We start from the raw sequence: 22,466 nt of genomic DNA, 5'->3' as shown, positions 1-22,466 counted from the left end.
CAACTGAAATGAGGATAAGGGCAATTTACCTCTCYGTGCAATAGGGGTTTGATGAAAGACCAAGACACCCTTACACTCTGCTACTTAGTGGATTTGTCTGCAGCAGGACTTAGGACTCTTGTATCAAAACACAGGCAGTAAGAATTCAGCYCAATTTTCCAGTCCAGCTGGCAAAAGCAGTCCCCCACAATTGCAGGGAGTAAGCAGGAGTGGTTCAGGAACCTCAGACATGGGAGATCCGGGCCAGTCCAAGACATGCAGCTCTTTCTGCTCAGCTTTTAAGAGAAGGAAATGGCAGCCAAAACCTCATGACCATTGTGTAACCAGTTCAAGCCATTAAGTGTTTTGACACTGAGGCATATAGGCAAAATAATGTATTTTACAGTATGAAAACACAATGKTTCCAACAAGCCAAACAGCCTGAGCTGGTTCCCAGTTGTGCCCATGACTTCCTGAGTGCACAAGGTTTGTTTTTACCACCACCATGTTCCTGGAGTTGCTGGTGCTTTTGGAAAAGCATCAAGTATGACAGACAAAGCAGAATGGAGCAGCACCATTTAATGGACTCGAAGTAACACCAGTCAGACCACTCCTTGCCCACACACAAGAACTGTCCCTTGAAAAGTTCCATGTTGCCAGTGTTTTTGGAGCACCACAACGATATTTCTTTGTTTACCTCTGTATCATTGTGGTTACATGTACCAAGGATAACACAGAGGCAGAAGGAACGAGACATGCCAGMCACAGGCTCACAGCAAGTCCTTTTTCCGTGAGAACCACATCTAGTACATCAAAGCTCAGGAGCACACTGGAAATGGAAACAGTGAGGCAGACACTTACCTAGCAAATTATTTTTTTTTTAAATAACCAGCAGGACAAGTTGAGGATTAAAACTGGGAAATTACAGGAAGAAAAAAATGATARTCAAAAAACTAAAAGTGAAAGAAGTAAAAGCAGACACAAGATGCASAAGATGAAGGAATGACAGCCAGAAGCTACTTTGACGCAAAAATAAGAGCTAAGATCACAAGTTGTGTGCTATAYAGCCCCAAGACATTTTTTTTCACCCAATTTTTGAATAAATTTTAGCTGAGGCAAACTTTCAGATCTCTAATGAGTCCTTTCATTCCCAGCCTAATAATTGTAACTAATTTGCAACTTTCTTCCAAGTGTCCTATCAACAGGATCCCACTCACGATCCCACACAGACATTAAATTCAGTAAGAAAAGCATTTACAAAGATCAGAGAGCAACTTTCAGTGTTTTATTTTATTGAAACAGATACAATATTTTTCCAAGGTCACTCACAGTATGTCACTTCACTATTTAATAGCATACAGGCTATTAAAATGGAAATGCTCATACAGACATGTCAGCTTAAATGTGCACAAATACATTCTACAACACGAGAACTGTATTTAACATTTTTCTTGCTCCAGAATGATTTGGCAGCTTCAAAAAGCTACCACACATTTCCATTCTCAATTTCTTGTACARTAAGACACCCAAAACTGCAATGTGATCCACCCCAAGCACCACGCTTATCTCAGCAAGGACTTCTTCTTGGCAGGTGGGGCTGGAGGTGTAGGACTCTCTTTCTCCTGACCCCCAAAGTACTGCTGCTCTATTCGCCGACAAAAGGCTGTGAGATTACTGTAGTTCTTCACTTTTTCAGAGAGTTCATCAGTGATTAGTTGAGTAGTAAGGATTGTGAACAGATGTCCGAACACCAAAGCATCTAATTCAGTTGGTCTGTAAAAACAAACAGAAAAAAAAGAATGGGTATTTTGAAAGGCAAGTCCTGATCAAGAAAACCCTGCTGTTCTGAGTAACCTTTATATGGCCATGCAATCAAGTATTGAGATGAAATCAGGCAACACTAAACCAAAACTGAGTAAAATTATAGAATATACTAAGAAACCTGCTTGGTCTCAGTATGGCATTTTCTTTCTTTACAGAGCTTGGAAATGTGRAAATAATCAGAAGGAGTTACTGATCTAGTTTCAAACAATTCTCCACCTTTTAGTCCTGTAACAAGGGCAAATGCTTATCAGGTGTTTTGGGGTTCTTTTTCTTCTGCAAATGTGTATTGAAAAAAACAATTATTATCTCACAAGCTAAAAAAAAAAAAAAAGAGAGAGTGGAAGCTTAAGACTCCTATTCCTTTTTTTGTGCTTTTCAACATTTGGGAACTATTCAACCCACAGGAAAAGGAGTTYCATAGTAGTAGAGCTGGAAACATCTCTTTTCTGAAAGGGGACTACACAGAAGAAAACAGATATTTTGGGGATGTTTGCAGTCCTACCTTATTTTAGGTATGACCCATCTAAATTGTCACCTTGGACCTTTAAGTAGTCCATGTATATATATAATAGTCCATGTGTAAGTAATTTTTTTTCTTGAAATATATTAATAACTTCAGAATCCCTGTTTACTAGTATTCAAGGTACACAGCATGAAGCTTTCCCAACTGATAACATATTCTGCCTTTTTATTTGTGGATCACTAAGCACTCTCCAGTGGAGCTATGGAGATATTATAACCTTGTATAACAAACTTAATCTGTCAGCAACAGGCTGCTTTTCTTATTCACTTCCCAAAGATTTCCAAAAGTCACAGACTGAGAAACACTGGGCTAAAACCACATACTTTTTAGTAATATTTCAGACAGCTAAAAAGTTTAAGGGTTGAAACTGTGCCAAAAAAGCCTGGCTAACAACMAACCAACACAAAACCCCCAAGTCACAATTCTTTAGAAATAAAGAAAGAAAATTTAGGAGATACTATGTTTAATAATTGTAGGAGAAAATGCAATTTAAAATTGTCTTCTATAAGGCATATTTCTGTATCCTCTGAATTAGCATTACCCAAATAGTTTCAGCTTGGAACAGATTAAGGGGTAAAGACAGATTAAGGGGTAAAGACATAGTGCAGAAAAGTAACCAAATGCTGCCATTTGAAGACATTTCCTCATCTGAATGTAATAAACTGAAATCCAGACCTGAGCACTTCTAGGCTGATCTATCACAGGAGACAAGAGGGAGCTAATGTGATGTTATTTAAGTAGGTAACATTTCAAAAATATTGAATTATTAGAGAGAAAAAAAAATTAAAATAGCATTTTGCAATTGAAAGAAACTAGTAAGAGCAGATGACGTCCCATGGAGGTCAGGTAATTTCTTTTTTCTCTCCTGGCAATGTAAATCTTGGTTTTCACTTTGCATCTGGTTCTTTGTGGACTAGCCAGTTTCTCCCCCAGTTCTTAGAACTCACAGGCACCCTCATGCTAATTCACTTCATTCAAAACTGCTCCTGGCATTAAGACAAATTGTCCTGATCAGGCTTAGCACAATGAAGATTCACGCCTCTAATAGAGAATGTTACCCAAGAAATACAAGTAAAGCTTTAAATGTATAATTTTTAATAAGAAACTAAATGCATTAAAATGTACATTTGCAGCCTACCTACGTAAGTTGTCATAGAATCTGTAGAGAACACACGCAGGAGTAAAACTRTATCATAAATACAATAAATTTACAGAAACTTTCCCTTTAAAATCTTTAAATACTTATTCCTGAAATTTCATGTTTAGATTCTAGTCACACATTTGTATCTTTGCAATAATTACACAACATGAAAATAAAMCAGGAATTTTATATATATAAATTTATACGTATATGGGTATACATCTGTATCTCATATTACTGGATGCARTATTTCAATAGAGTAACTTACTTGTTGAAGAAATATGGTTGTGTTCCTAATCTCTGGGAGAGAGCATGACAGCACTGATCTACATCTTCAAGCACCTATCAAAACACACAAGAAAGAAAGATTCATATTGTCAGGAAATAACACCATATTGCAAGAAATAACCTCCTTATTTTATTTGCACCGACAGTAGGAACAAGGAATGTAACATTTTGGAATATCAAAAGCTGTTGAAGTCAGTCAAACCTACACAGTGGGCAGGTAGYTAAGTGTTACTTAATCTAACATTTGATGTAAGGCAATTCAGATTAAGTGCTTCCCATAATATTTATAACTAAGCTTAATGAAAGGTACAGACTYAAACCCCACAAGCTGCCACAATCCCACAAAGAGAGCCTATTAGCATCATACAGGAAGTGGGGCACAGAACTTACAACCTATTTTCAGGACTACGGCCTAAGCTAACACTGACAGAGCTGTACACTTGTGGCAAAACATCCTTCCTTCCACCCCATCAGGTTGCACAGAATTTAAGATTTATTGCTGCTGAAGGCAAATACCTAACTCCAGATAATGTTTTAATGTTTTAAGAATATACATTTTACTACATCTGTGGCAGAGGCAGGATATTGTCTGAAGCCTATTAAAAAAAAAAAAAAAAAAAGAGAAAAATAAAGCAAAAGGAAAACAGGGTATAAAAATAAGGTTCACTTTTCATTCTGACCTGTTCAAGTGTCTTTCCAGCCCATCCAATAGCTTTCATCTTTCGCCTGACCTCCCACTGCTTCTGATAGGACAAAATGCGGTTCAGAGGCCACGGATAAGGAGAGCCATACCTTGGGTGAGTAATCTTTGTTTAAAAACAGAAAGGTGCTATGTTATAATAAAATACAGAGACCTCTTGAACGAAACAGCTAATATTTAAACATTTCTTTCAGAAAGGGAGCCGTAGAAGAGAAAGACAGTTGTGTGCATGCTGCAACTATTTGCACAGAATCCGTAGTTTGCAGCATTAACTATTTAAAGCTATTATTTCAGAAACATATACAAAACCTGTATCTGTTCTTCAGTCAGCTCCCTCCAGTAATACAGCTTCCCTAAAATGTGTATGCAAGTGAAATTAAAGTGAAAAGACTTTATCAGTAATGGTATAAACCCCCATGTTTCATTTATGAGTAGGGATTTGCAGTTGTGAGCAAAAGTGTTTTCTCATTAAATTTTAATTAAGATAAATGCTGCGGAACCACTCACCTCCTCTACTGTAACATCATCACACCACTGGAGATAGAGCTAGGAAAAGAAAGAACACTTACTAAAACTTCCTAATAAAGGAGAATACAGAGACAATCATTTTTCACTAGTAGAATTTTCTACATTAGATTAAAATTTCCATTTCATTTCTTCTCTTAGACCTTTGAATGTACAAAAGAAATTAAAACTGGAAGGCAAAAGCCCAGTTGCTAGTTCTGATTTCACGAGTACCAAAACCAAGCTGAGACCAAAGGCCTGCTCCTACTGCCCACAGCACACCCCACTCAAGGTACAGGTGACAGCCCTCAGCTCCTCAGCCACCTGAATCTTCCCAGCGCTTCCAAAACTGCTCAACGCTGGGACTCCACCACCTGGTCTGGCCCCAGACACACACACTGAAGAGCCTCCTCCCCTCCTGCACAGCGTGCACATGGGGACAGTTTCAGCCTGGCCAGCTAGGGGTTGGGGTAGAACCCAGGAACCACTGGCATCTTCCAGTCAGTTACTGCTACAGCTGTGTGACACCCTTCAGATAGGTGAGGGAGTCACACATGGCTACAGGAATGTGTCAGGAAGTAATCCACAGTGTAGGAGAATTCATTCCTATCTCCTTTCACCTCAAAAGTTGACAACCTAATCTAAGAACAGCAGTATTTCCACTATGGGGAAAAATTCCTCAAGTTTTCTTGCCTACAGTCACTTATGTAAGTGTATGGAGTTACTAGGGTTTGCTATACCTCTGCTGTCAAGAGCATATTATTGACCAGTTCCATGTAGGCTTTCATCTCAGCTTTTTGGACTTCATCCAATCCATCACTGAGAGAATGGCCCTAAAGGGGAAAAGAAAAAAGACACACATGTAAGAACGGGTATTGGAATATTCAGCAACATATGACCCAAAGACCTTTAAAGTCAGTGAGCTTTGGCTCAGGTCCGAATCTGTTACATAGTTCGATAACAAATTGCATACGAAATTTTTACATACAGTATCCTTTAGGATTAAAACCAAATCATCATAATGTAACTAATCTAATCTGTAAGAAATTTTAACTAATCTACAAGAAATTTAGACTATTATCTGTTATAGATGAACACACTTGGAGCACACAGTCTTCTGTTTAGTGTACCTCTCYGGCAAGAGGTAAACACAAATTTACATCTGTGATACAGATTCAACTTCTTAATGAAAACATGGCCAGGGGGTGAGAGAATAAAGGCAAATTTGAACARTATCTGACACTTCAGGATTTCAAAYRGTCAGTTCTGGGTTTAAGACCACTGAGACCCAGAGACAAAACATGTAGAAAAACAGTCTCAGAAACTGGCACTAGTATGCAKCTATTCTGCACAGAATTTACTTGCATAATTTGAGGAAATGACAAAGAAAAACATTTTCACCTCACAAACTCCTATTCCAGGATACCTTTCTTTCAAAACAGCACTAGATTCCTAGACTCTTCTAACAAACTCAGTAACATTCCAGAAAAGCACACTAAATCAGCACAATGCCAAGCAGGATTAACATTCACTAATTAATAAGAACAATTACCTTGGCTTTTACAAACTGGACTATGGGCCCAAGTTCAGACACTACTTGATTTCCCACATGAATAAAGGGTACTTTGCCTGTAAAAGGAGAAATGTATTGCAGTGAGAGGTTTTTTAAACTGTAAAAAAAAAAAAATACTATTTTCAAAGCAATTAAATATTGCAGGTATTCCTGAACATCAGCGTCTGGGCTTTTTCAGATGAACACAGATAAAGCTCACACATAACTCACCCAGCAAACACTTGCAATAACAAATATTTTCCTCCTGATCTTCCTCCTCCTGAAACTCTTCTACATATGATACTTGCAGTTGTGTATTTCAGTCATTGAGCGAGATCTATTGACCTGTTTTCTAACAATGGATTTTGCCTTGCTGGAAAGACTTAACTCACTGTTTCTTTGAAGTATAGATGGGAAATCCCAGGAAAGCAGACAGAACCCTTCCTTGCCTGAAAGTTTTATGACACAATGCATTCCCACCATTCCTCCTAACCCAGTGGTGGGGAAAGGTTTGCTGAATGGAAGAYGTGGCACTGTGCCCAGGAAAGCAAGCAGAGGGAAGTGCAAACATGCACTCAGCAAGGCAGGGGCTTGACTCTTCCACCTCCTCCAGTCCCTCAGACTTCCAGCAACAGGGCCAGCCARCTCCTGTTGGCTGCCCCTGTCTCCACTTTCTATTTGTGAGCTGGCAATTGTGAGGCCCCACGGTCCTAGGGTCAGAAAGAGGTTCTCAGTATGAGACTCACAGATTTCAGGGGCCCTGGGAGAGGGAATGTGCTTCTCCATAATCATGGAAGTAAAATGGGGTTAAAGCTTAATACTAGCAAGCCTTAACATTCAGTCTATGAGGCTAAGCCCTGAGAATCCAGTGGAGAGCAGGGCTAAAATGAGCCTGTCCTCAAAAGGAGACTGGGAAATGATGGGGTCACTGGTGGAGTTGGTGGGGTTGCAAAGGGCTTCCGAGCCTGCACTTACCACCTTCTGTGCTTGGTAACTTTTCTTACACACAAAACTGAGCCAAAGTTTTAAGGCAGGCAGATACAAGAGAAAGCCCTGTACTGACAATAAAGCATGAAGCAAGACAGAAGTTGCCCTATGCCCCTTCTCCCAGCCCTCAACTTGAAGCTGAGAGCTCCTGCTCCAAACCATCCTAATCAGGTTGCTTTTCCTGCAAATCTTTTAGTGCAACTGACAGACATCACTATTATATTTAAGACTAAATCTTTTAGGATTATTTACATGATGCATAAAATGGAGGTAAATGAGGGACGTTTTGTAGTACTGAAAATGTYCTCTCTTCACTCCTAAGGCAGTAAATGAGCTACCCACGTAGGGGACAGGGACTTTCCTGCGTCTCCTCATGTGCAAACTCCACTCTCAACACAAAGCTCAAAGGACAGGATAGCTTGACTCCAAATATGTTATTAGCAATACATTCATTCTTTTCACTGAAACACAACTATTGTCCAGCCCAGCTCAAACTCTGTTCATACTAACACCAGATTCAGGCAGGGTTTTTACCATGAGCATCACTTCTCACTGGCCTAAGGGTAATAAATAAATGCATCACACCAACAAAGGCTTCATCTGCATCCACACACTGCACATTGCAGAAGGAAACACAGACTGCTGTGCTGCAGACTTTAGTGGTTTCAGACTGTGCTTCATGTACTAGGACAGTCCTTTGATACCATACTTCTGACTCCCACTGAATGGGTTTCATCACTGCAATGACTACGAGATAAATAACCTTTCCTCAAAAATGATGAGATGCAGATCTTTGTCTGCTGCTGTGAGACAGGGGYGGTGGGGAGAGAAATGGGAACAAATGAAAACCTTCTCTGAATTATCATTAAAACAATATAAATAAAGGAAATGAGGCAAGTGAATAAAAATAATACAGGATTCTAGGAGTAAGGGCAAAAAGAATACAGGTCATTCTGCCTGTATTTAAAATAGAAGCATTATCATTTTCCCTTTTGTGCTCCTTGTTCTTAGAAGAAGGAAATGTTCAGACCCAAATTACATCATCAGATGCCAACAAGTGTGGACACGAGGTGGGAATGGCAGAGAAGCCATGGCATGTAATTTCTAGTCCTAGTCCTGCACAYGCAAGATGCTCCTGTGTGCCTGAATTCAGCATTTCAAAGCTCTATTTACAAACAAATAATTCATATACCTGCTTATTTTGCTGGTTTTTCACTCCTGCCAAGCAACTGTTATTTTTGTTTGTTTTTTTTTTTAAATAGTCTCATTTCATGCTTTAACGAAAAATATCAACAGCAGCAATAGAACCCCTATGGCTGGCAGACGGATACTGACAGGCAGTTCTATATGGCAGTCACCAGCCAGAGCCAGTTAATCAGTAAATATGTAACTCCTCACACAACAAAAATCTGGGAGAGAGTGTGAGGATCACTGGACTTCTGCACCCTGAGTTCAGTATTTCTTTCTGATTTTTAGGCAAGCTTCTGAAACTGATCTATGGCATTTTTAGGCAGTGACCTCCAACAAAAGGTAGGCTGTCCACCCTTTAATACTTGACTTTTTGGTGGTATGTTTGCATTTTTTCCCAGACAGCCTCATGGATCTGAGGAAGATTTAAAATCACCTGTCACCCTTAAGAGTGACAAYGCACCCTTTGGTCTCCTGTACCAATATCCTGGTAATCAACTCCCAGACAGGGTAACAAAAGAGAACCTTTCTCTGGTATCGCTTCCCTCCAGCAACATCAAAACATTACAGCATTTCTGGGAATATTCCCTGGATGCAGAATAAAGCCACTTTTGGACATAAATGTCCTTCTGCTTCAGGACATTTGAGAGGAGGTTTCCACCAGGCACAGAACTGTCTGAACACTTTACACAGGTACTGCAGTCGCAGGCCTATGTYATTCTGCATTTCACTGTTTTGATTGTTTGCACAGGAGAAACTGCACTGGAGAGGAGGGGGAAAGGCAACCCACACACAGCAGCACTGCCCGACTGCTATCAGCAAGACAAGGCGTAGTTGCCATGGTATCAAAATGGAGGTATAACACAGTAATCTAAATGAAGGCCACACTTACCAGATGGGGACATGTACTCAGCGTTTGCCCTGCAAATCACCCGGACTGGTAGATTGCACATTTGCAAAAAGGCCTGGAAACAAAGTCGCATTTGAAAAGCATTAATACACCAGTGGCAAGCAAATGTGGTGTTYTCAATACATTTGGCTGTGTTAACCAGTTCCTAGCACACACTTATGAAGCTCCTCGTGTATTGTTTTTAGGGAGAAAGAAGAAGGATATGTAAAAGAAAAACAAAGGGGCTTAACTTCATTAGACAACTGTTTATCATTCAATCACTGACTGGAACTCTTCTAATGCAGTTTCATCTATTTTTACTGCTTTTTCAAGATGGGCAAAGAAGCAGTCAGTATCTGACAGACACAATTAGTGCTGTGGCTGTACAAAATCGAGTGACATTTTGTCCCTTTTGAAAACCACAGTAGTCATTTCTTCTGGCTAAAGCTGGCTAATCAAGCTCTTGTTGTCTAACATGGCAAACACATATGGCACCTTCCATACTATAATTACAATAGCTGCCAGGTACCATCACAGCACAAGTCTGGTTTGGGACAAAGTATTCATTTTAATTTATGGGATTCATGAAAAGCACAAGCACTCAATTTAACTTTTCCTTCTGTGTTCTTAGATTCAAAGCCTTCTCAGAAGGATAACGATTTCTGTCAGCACTACCACAACATCCATAGGCTGTTTCTGTTGAAATTCCAAAATATCAAAGAAAAGTACTTGCATTTTCGACATAACACAGCAAATAAGGAATCTCTTAAATCTCTGGAGGCTCTCACAACTCAGCTAAGTCCTAACATTCATTTTGTCTCTGCAATTAGACCAGCCCCAAAATTTTTCTATTGTCTATTTATACACTGTGACTTGAGGTAAAATAGGCYGACAACAACAAGGCTCCCACCTTGAAGAAAAATGCTGCTGCAACACCGCACTTTCTACACAAACCTCCTCCCTGCTCTTCAGATTGAGGATCTGGCAGTAAACCACACTCTCACAACTTCAGCTGCTCAGACTCTAATCACAGACATGAAAGCAACCTAAACCTTGAAATTTGCTCATCTCTGCACCAAATGAGACCTTAAGTCATGAACCAACACTGACATCAGCCCTGTTCCTAACTTGGTGGCTTCTGTAGCATCAAGAAAATCGAAATAACCCCAACAGCTCCTCTCTTCTCACCTGTGCTCTTCAGGGCTTTTATTTCCAAACTCCAGCCCAATCCAGGGRRRAAAAAAGCCAAAAGCTTTGGTCCTTTTCCCACCAAACTGAAGAAATGCACCGTCTATTATGACATTTGACTCTCGCACACTTAAGATTATGTAACTCAAATCTGAATCTCAACATAAAGAAACTAGGGTCACAAACTGCTACACAAAACATTYATCACAGCTGACAAGAGCCCACCTGAGAACTGTGAAGGCTCTACAAAGTACACCAGAAATGTGGATTTCTACATTTTTGACTTTCTCAGCCTAACTAACTTAAAGCCCTGCTAGGGAGCCAATTACTATATACATACACATACACACAGATATATAAGGAGAGGGCAGAAATCATGGTCAACATAAGCCAGATACTTCAGGTCYTGCACTATCAAAGCAAAAATACTGGTCTCCAGAATGTTTCATCCCAAAGAGAACCCCCTATAACTGCTTAAGGAGGCAGCCATCACACAAAGAAAATACAAGCCACTGGCCACATTTGACAGCGTGTCACTTACCAAGTCTGTGCTCCCATCAGAATACATCAAAAATTGAGGATTTTGCCATCTTGGCACCACAAACTATATGCAAACAGTAAGAATACCCAAAGGACTAATTCTTCAGTAATRTAAGTAATTTAAAGCATTGGTCTGTCTCAGTCCTAGATCTCTTCCTTTGCCTGCAGGCTCTGCAGGACCTGGCAATGTCCATGCTGCTCCAGCTGCTGTTACATGCCTCATGTCCTCTGCCCAAACTGGGGCTTCCTTATGCAACCTCTTCAGAAACAGTTAAGAGACAAGAACRTAGACTTTGGTTTAGATTACATACATGCTATTATGCCTCTGCTGGACACCAGAAATATACACCAACTCAACTGATATACAGACTTCATTCKTCTGAAAGCTCTAACAGTAGCTAACACCATATTTTTTACAATACTGTACTGCAGTGGAACAGATGTCACCAAACAATAGCTCCAAAGGATTTCATAATTGGTCTAGGCATACCAAATTAACTTCTTTCACAGTAAGACACTAAATTAACTCTGCAATTCTGCAGAGATTAATTTTGTAACTGACGTATACTATTCAGAGWGCAAGTTTAGAAGTAAAAAGTCTGAACAGTACTGGAGTTAGKGCAACACATGAATAAGTGAAAAGCTTGCAAGTGCAGAGACATATTCGAGCAAAAGAACGTGTGTCAGAGAATTATTTTTACTTTATTGTATCAGCATATCAAAAACGAGACATGYTTGCACAGAACACTTAGGTTACAGGAGTTGCTTCAGCAGATTATTGCCTACTGTACACTGTATTGTCCATACACTATAGCATGAGCTTTCTACAAAAAATAGCGTGTGACTGAAAACCTTTTCTGTTTAAAAAAGGTACACTAGTTTTCATGCAATCTAACCTTTCTTTCTCTCCTTCTCCTCAATAAACATCCACAGACCAAGGAATATCAAATCTTATTAYACTGGAAGGAAAATTCCACCTCAGCCTCTGGCCTAGTACAAAGGRGATTGAGAATATGTTGACATTTTGTAATTTCAGAAATGCAAACACACCGGGTCCATGTGCCTTTTTGAACTTTGCAAAGAAAAGAAGAGAGATAAGGATGAACTAGATTTGAGCTCTACTGTGGATATAAATATTAACTACATAAMAATGTTTGCTACTCTTCATAATAGAGCACAGATTCTAGTAATGTTAGAAATCATTCAGTCTACCCTCAGTTAAAAAAATCAAAAAGAAAAAAAATTATAAGAAGACCCTGAAATAAACACCAAACCAAAAACCTGAGACAACTTCCTTGGAATAGTTATCTTCAGTTCTGACAAATGCTTCGTTAAATGGGACACCAGGACTGAGGCTGAGTAACTGAAGAATAATTCAGCCTTAAAACTGGATAAACCCATCAAGTTCTGCATTTACCACATCAGTCTTCCTGTGAGGTTCTGAAACCACTAACCACTGACTACTGGAGCTGCCCCTTCCGCAGCTTTACAAGGCTTGTTTCAGCAATCCCCTTCAGCATCCCCATGCCAAGACATGTTCCACTCCAGCCTTGGGCTATATTTAGGATTGGTTCTATGAGTGATGAAAGAAACATAAATATGTAATACAGTATGTAATATTAATAGTATAACCTAAGAAAATAACATTTTTAAAACCCCTGCTACTGTATCTTTAAAAAGATAAAAGCCCAGGAATGAAAAGACCAGTATGTTGAGCTGTTACTTGTATCCGAAGCATGACCTGTTTCAATTTCTGCAGGAAAATGAAGMAGAGGTCCACAATATATGACAAATTTAATCCTTATTGGATCTCCACTGCTTAATCATTAACTAGAGAAGTAGCCCAGTATCTACGTCTTGCTTCAGTTTAATCTAATGGTCCACTGGACACCCTTCAAGTCAACTAAMAAATTCATGTGAACAGTAACAGAAGAGAGCATTACCCCAAACTAGGAGSGCTGAGCCTAAGAACTAAGCCTTGCAATTTGCATTACTATGAGTACTTACATTCTTTCATTGATGCAACTGACAGGCTTTGGAAATTATTAGCATTAACAGTTGGTTTTGACTTCTGAAGCACAGTGAATGCATTCCATATTTATGGAAATTACCGTTTCTTTTAGAAAAAAAATGGACAAGGATCATGACTAATGCATTCCTATAAATATCCACTGCCAGAAAATCTCATTTTTTTTCTTATGCATTCAACTAGATATGCTAGATATTAGACAATAACTGATGTTAGACAATAAGCAGCATAAACYGTTAACAAAATAGTTGAAATCGGCACAGATCAAAGAAATCCTAGAGAGAGAATATAGGACAAAGCACCAATTTCTCTGAGACTTTACCTCATTAAATGCTTTAGCCCAGAGATCAAGGGAGGATTTGTTCCCTTTCTGACCACTCATGTAGAAAATCAAGAACCAGCACATTTGGTGTGCAGATGGTATCAGACCACTGTGGCTTCCAATTCCAATAAAAGATGCCATGGAACACTGATTACTTCAGCTCAGAATATCTTGTTTCCCTTTGGGTACCTCACACACACAATTTGAGCAGGYAAGTTATCCCTGCTTTTCTTGTGAGAGAAATCTTTTCCTGTGTGCAAACAGGAGTGTGCTCAGCTCCTCTGAGTGCTTTTGGGCAAGAAACTGAAGGCTGAAATCACCCCAATGCTGTTTTGCTGAGATTTATGAAGATATCAACACCCCTTCAAAGACACGCCATCAAATGCTGAGCAATCTGAAAGATCAAGGGCCCAGGCTTATTCTAGAACATCAGAGATTCTTGTTAACATCATAAATTTGGCTGATCAACTCAAAAAGGGATTGAAAGGGGCCAAGTGAATTCCAAGCAACACACAAGCTAGTTAATAACACCCTTGTGAAAATTCACCTAAAAATGGCAAGCAAGACAGTAACAGCAAAACTAGAAACAAGACATTTAACTGAGCACAGCCTGTCCTACCTTGCAAAGATGCCTGTAATTCCAAATAACAGCATTAAATTTCCAGCTCTCTATTCCTCTGGGAAAAAAAGTGTATTACCAAAGAACGAAGAGGGTGACTACTACAGGCCTCAACCTGGATCTCCTCCAGCACCCAGGATTCTCACGCAATACTACAGCTGCTGCAGTTCTTCAGAAGAGGAGAAAAAAAACAGTTCTCATGTCTGCAGTAAAAACTAGTACACATTTCTTCATCTAAAGTTTTCTAGTCTAAAATAACTGTAAAGATGCTCACTGAAAAAATTTATTGATATTTTGAAAATAACTCCTCCAAACAAACTCTGAGGGTAATAGAACTGAATTCCTACTGGAAAGGGTAAACTTGAGGGGTGGGTTTTATGCTTAGCACCTATCCAAAGAGTTAACTGTTTGGATCAATTCATAAAGAGGAGTGATAAATACTCTTATTTACCCTTGCCCATGTTACAAAAGATCACAAAATGACTGCCCAACAAACTTTGACACAAATAAAGAAAACTTCCTCTGAGCATAAACAATTCACTACAACTGAAGGACATCACACTAAAATACTCAGGCTCTTAAAAGCAATGAATAATTTCATGGCTCATACTACTTAATGCAGCATAAAACAAGAATAATGAAATCTCAGATTGGGAATAACTTTAGTTTATTCTCCTGGTATCAGTAAGAGTGCCTTCTTTATCCATATATTCTACTGATTATTTGCATTTCGGTAATTTTTAAAACTGGGGCCATATTTCCTGTGCACATGGGTCAATGGCTGAGGTAGATGCCTGGAAAACTGTCCAGTTTAGTAGCTTATGGTTAATATGTCTGCTACAAACATATCCTTAGAGTTATTTATCCCGAGCAAAGTTTGTCCTTTCTTTGGATGAGGTTAATGCAAGAAACAGATAAAGGCATTAAAAAATAAAGATTTGCCCTAATAGGGTCTGTCAGCTTCTCTCCCACACATGCTCTCTGCCTCTTTTCTGCAGACTATCAGTCTGCTCTCACACTATTCCAGCCTCTCTGCCTGTACTATCCCCTGAAACCCAGAAAGGGAAGGGGGTAATGTGGAAAATACCTTTTTAGCAATGATACCTCTTTTTCCAGACTGAAACTATTGAGTCTACAGTGCTGCTACTGCCCCTGTGCACCTTGTTTTTAATGGGATACTTTGCTGTAAGCAGAGAGGTGGAGGGTTTCTGCACATCATGAGGAGAAAGGGATAAGAGGGAGGCAAAAAGATGCAACCAGATGAATTAAATCAGTCCCTCCCTACCCTCAACATTTACTGTTATAGAGTAGGGAAGAAAGAGTTGTGGACAATGAATTGAAGAAAATATGGAGAAGCCTCTAAGTGCCTCTTCTGCCCTACTGCACATTGATTCACACAGGACTATCATTTGTACTGTACCACCTTCTACTCACAGAGAACAGCATGAGCCACTCCATTTTCAAAGTCAGGTGGAACAAGCAAGTTCATATTGCGGCTTCAAGAGAATGAAGCATCAGTAACTATGTGAACAGGCATGAGAGGAAGCTTTGAGGTAATGCTCGTTACAAAATTAATCAAACATCTTATGTCTATCATTCATTTCAATCATGGCAGGTGACACCTCCTGCCAGAATTATGGAGTATATTTACAGCAGCGTTGCTTAAAGGACACAATTAATGTAAGGTTTGCTTTTTCTTATAGCCCTCCCAATTTAAAATTTTAAATGTAAGTAGGATGCTGGATTTCAATTATCCAGAAAAATAATCTGTGCTATCACCTTTGTGCTGATTTGGCACAGTTCAAAAGCCCAGGGCCCAGAAACCACAGCCAGACACACGACAACTCACCCCACCCTTCCCTTCCTCCTCCTTCCCCTCCCTCCTCACATGACTAACATTCCCATCTCCACTGCTGCTGCCACCCTCGGAACAATGCAAAAAAGGGGTGCCATTGTGTCTTCCTCTGATGACAAGCATGGAAAGTGACTGCATGTGAAATACAATGGGAAGGCACAGGAAAAGGGAGGGAGGAGTTTTGTATTTATTCCTAGAATTAATCGGTTTAGGTGTGATTTTTACTCCTGCTCTCCCTTCCTCTTCGCCCTGCCCAGCTAAGGAAGGGCTGTTTGGACACTGTCAGCTGGACACACAACACGTATCAGGCAGCAAATCACCCYGTCAGAATTCCATCACAATGCTCTCCTCTTCCCCTACAGTTCCCTCCCAGAAAAACACATATGAGCAAACACATATACTCATTAAAAATGAGTTACAACTTGAAGTAAATCATATCCAGATTGCAGTTTCTGAGTTCAGAGGCAAGAATGAAGTTACTTATGCCAAGACTCAAATAGTTCACAATTTACGTCCCCACATGAGGAACACTATTTTCAGATGGCACAGTCCAGGCTTCATTTGAAGAAGATATATTCATGATTATTTGTAATAAAGAACAAGCCATTCCAAGACATCTCTTACTCAGCAGCACTTCTAATGGCACTCACACAATACCGTTAGGAAGAAAGAGTGAAATGCATTTTCTGTTTTCATTTTTATGTTATTTCATGAACATACAAAGGACAGCATGTGATGACAACTAAAGAGTTATTCTCTACTTTATTGTARGAACACATTTTAAAATTAAAACCCATGAACAAATCTACAGAATAATTCAGTTTTCATATCAAACAGCTGCAGTCCCTGTAACTGAAATAGTGTGTCTAAGGTTATAAATGAAAACTGTTCAGTATCATTGCTTGAGTGACAGATTAAATTCCTAATCCAGTTATGGTAATGCCACATGTGTAGTTTAACATAAATTAAGATCTTAATTATATTTGTGACTATTTTAAACAAAATAACAAATTCCTCTGTACCTGTGAATGTAATTTATAGCAAAGCCACATTCATTCACCAAAACAATCTATTTTATACTGCAGCATGGCACTGCTCTAATGGTATAATGTAATTCTTGTTGTGGAATGTGAAAAGAGTGGATTCACTGGTAGCACAGAGGTTTTGAAGATAAATGAAGATTCTATTCATTCAGAGGTAATTTCATCTTAGAACTATATGAAAAATGCTTCACTCACAAATAGTACCTGTATAGCTTGGGATTTAAACATGTTTTCAGCAACAACACAATGCTGCTAGATTGATTATGTTGATACTGCATTTCTCATTATGAAGAATTCCAGTTCTTATTTCCTTTAAAAAAAAAGGATTGGCAGATTTTCATTTAAGTACCAAGCCTTTGTTTAAGACTCAGCAACAAGTTCAAATTTCTGCTAATGTTTTGTCTAGAGAAAAAACAAACCACAATTCATACACACACATGCAGAAAAAAAAAATCACAAATCTGTCAAGGGCAATTAATCATGTATGATTTACACATTTATTTGATTACTTGTTGAAGTAAATAAGCAATTGGTCTGTGTAACACAATTTTRAATTGCCCAAACTTCCTTCTGTCATTCAGGACTAAGAACAGACAATTCTAAAAGCACTTCCCTGGAATATATTAAGACCACTTACAAGGACTTCRACTGCACAAGCAATTAATACATATCTTAACATAATGAGCTGCAGGCTCTTTAACCTCAGGACAGCTGCCAGAATTTCCAGAATTCTGAACATTTCAGACAGCCTTTTGAGCAAGACTAGGAGACTACCTGCATAAAGATTCCAGAAGAACCTGTAATAAAGAGGCAGCCTCAATATYCACATTCCTCTTCCTGACAAGTTGGAACAGTGCAAGGGATGCTTTGAGCTGCCATTTGAAGCAAGAGGCCTGGCATAGTGCAGCTAGCTGTATTAACCCACTCCCTCCCACTCAGCCACACTACTTCCACCCAGGCACTAAACAAAATGGCTTTACCTGCACCAGGTATCAGTAAGGAGACATGGCCTGGAGAGGCCCTCTGTTTCACATTGAAATAAAACACYTCTAAGTTTTAAACTACTTAAAACTCCACCTTCCCTCCTTGAACTTGTGGTGTTGTTTTGTTATTGAAATATATTAGTGCACTGGTTTTGGTGGCTCTTTTTACTATAAGAAGCCTGAGAAGCAGGAATGCTATATAATGGCAGCTGTACAATAAATACATGGAAAATGGTTTTAACCATGAGCAGTCATGTTACTCAGGGGGTGTGTTTTCCTTAACATTGGTGGGAAGAGGCTGACTGTCTCACAAGRACAGAGCCTTCATTCTGTTACAATCTCTTTCCAATAGCTGGATAATCATTAYTGATCAGTATTTTCCGTTGATTTTAATTAATTCACAGTGAAAATAAAATTTCATTCAATATCAAGGCTTTGCAACCCAAGATAAAGTTGACTTGTCTGTATAATACACTACTTCAAGTTAACAACSAAGGACTGCAAACACCAAGATGTACCAGAGATAATGCACTTGTTCACTTGAAGTTATGTTGTATTTTCAGAAAATAAACAGAATCTGAACCCAGTAAAAGACAAAGAAATTGCTAAATTAATGCATTTCCAAAATAAACAATGAGCAGAAAAGGAGTTAAAAAAAAAAAATAAACCCAAACAAAAATAAACAATCCTATCAGAATCAACAGAGAAGTCCTACAAGATTAGAACAATTTTTGAGTTTGGCTGGTTTTTAACCACTAAAGGCACGAACAGTAAATTAGAAATTCCCAGAAGACTCTGTCGTCCCTTCTTTCATCTGACAAGTAGCTATTAAAAGTCCAGATTTTACTGCACAATGAGAAGTCATAAGTCCAATCATTATTAAAACAGCAAGACTCAACCAACTTCCTAGAGTCAAACTGCAGMCCTCTCTACTCATTAATTACAGCTGCACTGAGAGTCCCTTGCTCTGCTGTCTGTTTGATCTGCTCCATTGACAAGAAGTACATTAAATGCCATCTGTGTTGCAGGGTTGGCAACTTTAAAACAGTCAARTTTCACTCTGACTAATTACTTACTGTGGCACTGGCTTCTATTCAGTATTTTATGTGTAAGTAGATGTAGGCAGGTAGGTAGGCAATGTAGACATTAGCATGAATGTCCCTCTGATACCTATCCAACAGCTGCATTACAAAGAGGTGCTACAAGCAGGTTTTGTAAAATACCTGAAAGRCTGGCTGCAGTACATTCAGAGTCTTGTTTAATCATACTAAGCATATTTCTTAAAGATCTGATGGTGGCTGATTCCACATGCTCTTTTGACTCAAATTTCTGATGTTTTCACCATATGAAGTTCAACAAGCACAAACAAGGTATGTATCTGCTCTGGTGATATTCATGTGCCCCAAATCAGTAACAGGGGGAGAAAGAATGACAGTATGAAAAATGTCCCAGGTACAACCTCCTATTTCTCCTCTGATTCCTCATTCCAAAATTTTCCTTTGAGAAAGACACCTATCGCCCCAACTCCCACCACCGCCTCAAAAAGAAGTCCAATAAACAGAYAAAAAGGCTCTTAGCAAAATAAAAAGCAAAGTCTGAGAGGAACTCAGTGATTTCCTTATGCACAATACACTGACATATTTAAACCTTTCTGTTCACTACATATCCTTGTACCATTTCAAAATGGATCAAAGACACCAAGAATAGTTATTCTTTCACAGTCACAACCACATTATGGATTCTTAAAAATTGATACAATTCAGAAACGCTCTATAAAGTTTAAGATCAGATAGCTACCAGAGCCATATTTATAGTCATGGCTACTATCAGCTATCCAGCTAGAGAATATTGAGGAAAACCAAGCATTTTTAATATATTATAGTTGATTTATCATCTAAGTGACATGTGTAGGATAACAATGTRCTAGAAACAGTGAAGCAAAATGATGCATTAGAAAAGGAAATTTTAGGGTTATTTTGATRGTGGGTTGGGKTTTTTTTGTGTTTTACATACAAGCCACACATACATATATCGTTAGATGGGAAGAAAATTCATGAGAACCYGCAAAATATATTTGCTGTGGTAAAAAGGAACACTGAGATCAAGCAAGCAACAGAAAAATTATTTGCATTACTGTGAAGCACAATATAAAACATACTACCCAGCAAATAAACACTGCCCCATCTGTTAGGTGTATCAGAGATGATTCYTCTTTCCCACAAAGGATAAAGCTRTCTTCTTGCTGTGATCGAATTTACACTAAGAGGTATCTCCTAGAGTGCCAGACTGGAAGGATAAAAGTTAAGAGATTCTGCAAGTCTTTACAACGATCAAATGATCCTAACCTTTTTAACCAGTAACGTCAGTTACAATCTCCAAGTGTCCCATTTTGGCTAAATGAGATGTGACCTCTTTGGACAKCCCTCAAAGACTGCCTGCAAAGCAGCAGCAAAGTTGCTTTAAAGAACAAGAACCTCATAGACATCCTGCTCCCCACCACTCTGACAGCCAGTCCTTTGCTACTAATGGGGAAAATGTCCCCTTGAGATTTGGGGTTACTGAACCTAACAGGTTAATGGAGATTACACAGACTTCACAGCCACAGAGGTGCTATTAAGTCAATTAGAGGTGCAAGTTTGTCAATTATATGGACTATTTCTAAAAACCACATTGAAGTTCAAGTCTGTATACATGATGAAATTGAAAAAAACCGACCAGAGACATTTAAAGATGTGATGCTCACATCAGTGAAGCAAATAAGCAAATATGAGTTTGGGGCAGTATTAGCTATGAGAATTAAATCACTGGCAAACATCATTCAAGACATTACAAGACAAACATGCAGAGCAAGTGACAAAAGGTATGAACCATGCACAGTTCCCAGAGTAGGTAGGCAAAGCAGACACTATACAAGCATAGACCAATAATAAATAGGAATATAAGAAGCGGCACTTTACATAGAACTTTCAAAATCCTCAAATYCTTTAGACTTTGGCACTTCAATGACAACATAAAGCAAGGCAGACACAGGAAGTAAGTCACTGATTTTGGCAGAAATTATTCTTAAATTAATCTTTTAGCTAAATATAGTTACTTTTACTTTAGTATAGCTAAATATATAGCTAACTATAGTTACTAGATAACAATTTTTTAAAAATTGAATTAGTATCTTTAGTTTAGAAAATATGATGTTTTACCTGAACAGCAAGGGAAGATGCATTATCAGAAAGCAAAATTTGTTCGTCTGTTGAAAGAAAAAAGACGAAGAGGAMAAAAATAAAACAAACAATTACAAAAAAACAGTGCCATTTAACTACTGACCTGTAAATGTAAACCATTCTGGGCTGCTTTTCTTATGCATAAAATAAGGAGCACATATATAATTATTATGCAGCTGGACTAGAAAATCTATTATATGAATATTAAAAAACAGGGAAAAAAATACCAGGACATTTTCTCCTGCAAATGCAATTGAACTTATCATACATTACCACCAATGTTCAATAAAAAACACAAGGAAAAAAAAAAAAAAAAGGCCTAACTCTTATGCCAATTACTCTCCTTCTAATCAAAGTTAAATAAAACCGCATCTTCATACCTCCTCTGGCTAAAAAGTAAAAGTATTCAGAAACCTATAAAAGCAGCTTGCAGCTAATATTGCACGCTGTGTCTAGGTCTGTCACACAAAAGAAAGATGACAAGTTCACTGCAATAAAAATTCCATGCTTAGAAGACTAGGGCTGCTACCTATTAGTCTTCATTACTTTGCAGTCTTCTGACAACTGTAGCAGGCTGCTGAGCCCCAAATGGGGGCCATAATGTGATCTGATGATATATGAAGAGCTGCTAAAGGGAGAGTGAACCATCCTAGCCTATACATTTTAACAGTTCCTTTTTACTGAGAGCCCACTTTACCACAAGACTTCAAGAATCTGCTGCCTCAGCTACTGGTGCAGTAAATCTGCCAACTGTGCCTGCAACCACATCATTTTGCACTGGCTACAGCAGCCAATATAATGAGTCAATAATAAACCAAGGACCTTATAGGCCATGAATAGCTGGTTTATATTGGCAGATGCAAGCATAGCTAAAACCTCTGACCAAACAAAAAACAAAAAGGACTATTTTAACAGTTTCTGTGTTTCCTTGCAGTTAATTATATTAGTGCATATTTAATGTGTTTTCTAAAAATAAACTAATTATTAATTGCCAAAACCAGTGTACCTACCCTTCAGTTGTTGATACAACGCAGCATTTTCAGGCCAGGGCTCTGCGGCTGTGGAAAGAGAAGAAATTAATTAAGCAAGCTGAA

At 38.7% G+C, this 22,466-nt stretch overlaps 1 protein-coding gene across 1 annotated transcript in view; it reads right to left on the bottom strand.

Moving 5' to 3' along the window:
* Positions 1–1,242: 1,242 nt before the first annotated feature.
* MTX2 (metaxin 2) overlaps positions 1,243–22,466 on the bottom strand; it is a 35,000-nt gene continuing 13,776 nt past the window's right edge. Inside the window, 9 exon segments of the mRNA XM_057363706.1 lie at positions 1,243–1,752; positions 3,736–3,809; positions 4,436–4,561; positions 4,963–5,001; positions 5,700–5,792; positions 6,512–6,588; positions 9,579–9,651; positions 21,352–21,398; positions 22,383–22,430. Of these exon segments, the coding sequence (XP_057219689.1) occupies positions 1,542–1,752; positions 3,736–3,809; positions 4,436–4,561; positions 4,963–5,001; positions 5,700–5,792; positions 6,512–6,588; positions 9,579–9,651; positions 21,352–21,398; positions 22,383–22,430 (788 nt within the window). The 3' untranslated portion in view covers positions 1,243–1,541.

This window comes from Malurus melanocephalus, unplaced genomic scaffold, assembly GCF_030028575.1.
Source record: "Malurus melanocephalus ecotype Western Australia unplaced genomic scaffold, MMel_1.1 scaffold_30, whole genome shotgun sequence".
Lineage (NCBI taxonomy): Eukaryota > Metazoa > Chordata > Aves > Passeriformes > Maluridae > Malurus > Malurus melanocephalus.
The sequence above is the reverse complement of the archived record's forward strand: the minus strand, read 5'-3'. Positions and strand labels throughout refer to the sequence as shown.